The sequence below is a fragment of the Wasmannia auropunctata genome, unplaced genomic scaffold (genome assembly GCF_000956235.1).
Source record: "Wasmannia auropunctata unplaced genomic scaffold, wasmannia.A_1.0 LD336051.1, whole genome shotgun sequence".
In the NCBI taxonomy this organism is placed as follows: domain Eukaryota; kingdom Metazoa; phylum Arthropoda; class Insecta; order Hymenoptera; family Formicidae; genus Wasmannia; species Wasmannia auropunctata.
Window position 1 is genome coordinate 162,694 of NW_012026839.1, and position 5,271 is coordinate 167,964.

General features: G+C 31.9%; 1 protein-coding gene across 1 annotated transcript in view; it reads left to right on the forward strand.

The window, feature by feature from the left end:
- Window positions 1-1,027: 1,027 nt before the first annotated feature.
- The window catches only part of LOC105451493, a 9,114-nt gene continuing 4,870 nt past the window's right edge, over window positions 1,028-5,271 (forward strand). Inside the window, exons 1-4 of the mRNA XM_011691974.1 lie at window positions 1,028-1,312; window positions 1,460-1,773; window positions 1,946-2,197; window positions 3,471-3,607. Coding sequence (XP_011690276.1) covers window positions 1,270-1,312; window positions 1,460-1,773; window positions 1,946-2,197; window positions 3,471-3,607 — 746 coding nt within the window. The 5' untranslated portion in view covers window positions 1,028-1,269. The remainder of the gene's footprint in view (window positions 1,313-1,459; window positions 1,774-1,945; window positions 2,198-3,470; window positions 3,608-5,271) is intronic.

Consider the following 5,271-nt stretch of genomic DNA (forward strand, 5'->3'; position numbering starts at 1 on the left):
ATATATATATATATATATTATATATAAATCGTTTTGTGAAATAGTTATACTTAAATAATACAAGATTTGTATTAGTATAACTATTAATAAATAAAATACAATACGTGTAACATAAAATAAATGTATAAAATTAAAATTCATGCATAAACCATACTTTTTGAGAAAAATTAATATATAAATTATTAAATATTTAAAAGATTATATTACTATAAGTATATATATATTAAATAAATTTAGAAAATGACATTACTTGTACATGTACATTTATTAATTTCTTTTTTTAATACATTTGAGTATATTTTTCTCAAATATACATATATATGTTTTGCTATATTTTTTAGTAATTGTTGTTGTAGATTTTTTAAATTAAAGACATAAAAATAAATTTTATGCAAATAACATGTATTACAACACACATACATGTCGTAAGACAAAGTAAGCTGGCGCAATCTAATCTCGTTAGTCAACAGCGTTTTCCGCGTATATTTCTTCAATTAATCAAATAGGCATACTTTCATCACTTTCTTGCTTGTATACAAAAAAATTATATGGTGGATGGAGTTCAAGTTTTGCAAAGACGTAAAAAAAGTTTGCTCTAACTTAAATTATGAATTTTTATGTAAATGGAAGCATTTTACATGTATGTAATTATGTGATATATCATGTAATGCATCTGTCATAAGACATCCTGCATAAAACTCTAATTTTAGTTTTTTTTTCTTAAAAACCACACGGTTAATTGGTTTGAAATTTTAATACGATATTAGTTTACGCTTTAAAGAATATTCTATATAATTTTTAAACAGATTTATTTTGATTTTGCTATCGAATCTCCTTAAGTTTAGCGATTTAACCCGGGAACACCCTGTATATTACAGAATTACTAATATTAATTTGTTAAGATGAATAAGTCAAGCTTTATCGATATTTGCTTTCTGATATCTTTACATTTGTACTCGGATGAATAAGCTCCTCAATATAATAATAATGAACAGACACACTTCGTATATTTAATCATTATTAAACGCGTTGTGCGCCGCTCTTCTTCATTTAGGTCATAATAAAATCGTAATCAAGTATATAATCTTTAATTTGGCACTATTTAATTGCCTCATCAAAATGAAGGATGCGAACGTCATCGCATTCATCATAAAATACCAGCTGTTTGCCAAATAGTCAAATTACAGATACGAATTCACTATAAAAGGAAGTAGAAATTATTGTCTCTCAGTTTTATTTCTGATCTGGCCCGAGTTAATTATTGCGACCATGCTACCTCTAATTCTCTTGGTAGTCGGCGTCTTTGCGCAGCGTACGTAAAAATCACATTTTTTATACAACGACAAAGTACTTTGTTATTTATTTTATCTATATTGTTATCCTCGATGAATATTTCGTCAATCATTTACTGCGGAATGGTTCGCATTCTGTAAAAAACGTGCAATTCATTGATTTACAGAGACGTTCGCTGAGGAACCCGAAGCAATCGTCGGTGGCGAGCCTGCCTCACCGGGCGAATTCCCGCATCAAGTTTCCCTGAGATTGGACGGTAGCCACGTTTGCGGCGGCTCCATCATCGCGCCGAACAAGATCCTGACTGCCGCTCACTGCGTGGTAGGCATCGCATATCCGCCCTACAGCAACTATAAGGTTGCGACTGGCACCAATAGTATCTCCGGAGGAGAGATTCACACTGTAAAGAGCATTCTCGTGCATCCGCAATACTCCGACAAGTACGAAGACGCTTGGAAGAATGACATCGCCGTGATCACGGTAAGTTGACGTATCGTATGATAGTTTGCCACCGTAATTTGCCTCTACAATTTCGCAAGTGTCAGTTTATATATGATTTCTTTTTAATTTCTCCTATAATGTCTTCCTTCTTGTTCCTTCGTTTTTTTCTTTCTTTTAAATTTGTTTCAATCATTTGTCTTATTCGTTTCAGCTCGTAGAACCGATTAAATACAATCAATATCAACAACCGATCGCCCTGACCACCACTAAGCCTACCCCCGGACAGGCATGTACCTTGTCTGGATGGGGTTTGATCAGAACAAACGGACCGCTCCCGCGTAACCTTCAAAAGATGACCCAAGTCGTGGTCGCGCAGAACAAATGCCAGGATAGTCACTATGAAATGCCTTTGACCGGCAGCCACTTGTGCACGATCAATCGTTATGGAATTGGCGCTTGCAGTGTAAGTAATGTCCATTGTTAAATATATATGGGACGTTTCGCGTTAAACGGACCACCTCTTCTTTCAAAATTTAACGCAATGAAAAAAATGTTTGAGGTCTCAAAATATTCTTAAACTTATGTAGTTTCAAATAAAACGTGGCCTTTTGAAAAATTCAATACGACGGCTTAAATATGTTTAAAAACCACAAAAATCACGAAAGATTTTACAGTATCTTCACAGATTGAAATGCGGAAACTTTAGAAATTGACTTGAAAATGATTACTATAAAGTTTCCAAGGTCGTTGACTGCGAATCTGGAAACACGAATTACAAAATTAAAATGACGGATTCAAAATAACCGATTTTGAAATTATTACATAAAGTGTATCATAATTATCGTTATGTCGAGTCTAATACTTTACAATAACCACTAGTTCAACGGCAAAGTAGATATATTTGCAATTTTTTTTAATGACAAGGAAAGCATGATGTTTACTTTAGTTGCGAAGCTGCAGAAAATCATTTTGCAAGAAATTTCTGAATTTGCATATAATGCTCTCCAATTGTAATAATTGTCGTTATGTCGAGTTTAACACTCTACAATAACCAATTGGTTCAACGGCATCAGAGTAGCACATTATTTGCAATTTTTTCAACAAGGAAAGCAAAGAGAAATATATAAAAATTCAGAAATTTCTTGCAAAACAATTTTCTGCAACTCAGCAACTAAAGTAGACATGCTTTCTTTGCCATTAAAATAAAAATTTCAAATATCTACTTTGCCATTGAGTCAGTGGTCACTGTAGAGTATCAGACATATAACGACAATTATTAATTATGATATGCTTTATGTAATATAATTTTAAATTCAATTATTTTAAATCCGTCATTTTTATTTTGTAATTCTGTTTCTAGATTTGCGATAAACGACTTTCAAAACTTTATAGTAATCATTTTCAAGCCAATTTCTGAAATTTTCGCATTTTAATCGAAGAAACTGTAAGATCATTCGTGATTTTTGTGGTTTTTAGACGCCATATTTAAGCCACCATAAATTTTTCAAAAGGCCACGTTCCATTCGAAACTACATAAATATACGAATATTTTGAGACCTCAAACATTTTTTTCCACTGCGTTAAATTTTGGAAGGAGAAGTGGCCCGCTAAACGCGAAACATCCCATATATAGTTTCTTTAGTTTAATAGAGACGATTGATTCACTTTATCAGTTGTTGAAGAAACTCAGTAGTTAAACGGGAAATTAATTTGAATATGTCTGTCTGCATTTTCAGGGTGACAGCGGTGGTCCGCTTATCAGCAAAGGTGTACAAATCGGTGTTACTTCTTGGGTGCTTCCTTGTGCTAGGGGTGAACCTGATGTCTACACCGATGTCTACTATCATCGCAACTTTATCCAACAAGCCTTATAAGAAAATGCGAAAAAGCAATTTATGCAGAGGCACATACACCTATTCAATGTATCATATGTCAACTGGTATCAACGCGCCGAAAGAATACGCTGTTGCAATGACGAAGTTACATGCAACGTCAGTCGCGTTTTTAAAAAAGATAAAACATTTCTGTATTATACTTCTGTAACTTTAATATCAATAAATAAATGCTAATTAAATATATTAGAATTGTTGATTCTTAATATTAAGTCTTTTTCTGAGCTTTTGAGCATCAGGCATAACTGTATGGGAGTTACTATTAATAACCAACACATTTTTAATAAAAAAAAAAATTAATAATTTGTAAAAAAGAGAGAAATTATCGTAAAATAATTAATAAGTTTATTGTTTATAAAATAACTGATAGTGTTTGTTTATTTATTCTAAACAGACAATATAAAAAGTTATGATTTAATTTTTTGATAGAAATTAAGATTACAATAAATTTTGCCATATGCTAAATTGTATAATATTATCATGATAGTAGGTGCATGCAACAGCTTATACAATAATAATATATATATAATAATATTTTGCTGATTCTGAAATTCTGATGTAAATATATATATTTATAATAAAATTGTTTGATGTAAATATATACATGCAACAGCTTATACAATAATGATATATATACAAGGGCGTTCGCAGGATTTTTTCTAGAGGGGGGCATAATCCAAATTTTTAATACGAACTACCGCGAAGAGCAAATGTCCAAACGTTGTGTACTTGTGTTGTATTTTAGCTCTCTCACATTTGACAAACATATTTATTATTTTAATTATTTGTAAAAATAAGAAAGCCAATTTTGAATTTTCTTATACTTGTTTGATTTCAGGGGCAAATGCCCCTTCTTGCCCCCCCCCCCCCTGCGGACACCCATGTATATATAATAATATTTTGCTGATTTAGAAATTCTGATGAAAATATATATATTTATAATAAAATTGTCTGATGTAAATATATATATTTACATCAGACAATTTTATTATAAATATATACTATATTTACATCAGAATTTCAGAATCAGTAATTATATAGACCTTGACAGCGTTATGAAGTGCACTATTGAGTCATTCTATCTTTATCATTTATTAAACGTAAAATAAGGATATAGAATGACGTAATGGCGCTAATAGCGTACTCGCGACTGAATGCCCCGCCTTGTAAGATCTATCCAAGTAACGATAACTTTTAAAAAGTAACTTTTTATTTCTTGATAATCTTTGAATTGGCACTATTTGCCTCATCAAAATGCTGCATTCCGTTATTTACTTCGAGTTCTGAAACTCTATAGATTATTGCGTTTGGCAAGTGCGCTATCAGCGGCTGAGTCAGCGCTACTTATGTCATTTTAACTTTATCGTTAATTAGACGTAAAACAAGGCTGAAATGATGCAACCGCGCTGATAACACGCTCCCTGAACATAGCCATAGTATATTACGTATCGTAAACTATAAATTTTCAGAACTTTACAGTAAAAAACTTAAAGAGACACAGCTGGATGCGAACGTCATCGCATTCATCGTAAGATACCTGCAGCTGTTGGTCAAATAGTGGAATTACAGATACAAATTTGCTATAAAAAGGAAATAGAAATTATTGTGCGTTATTATTGTGCTGCGTTCCGATATTCACTGCAAG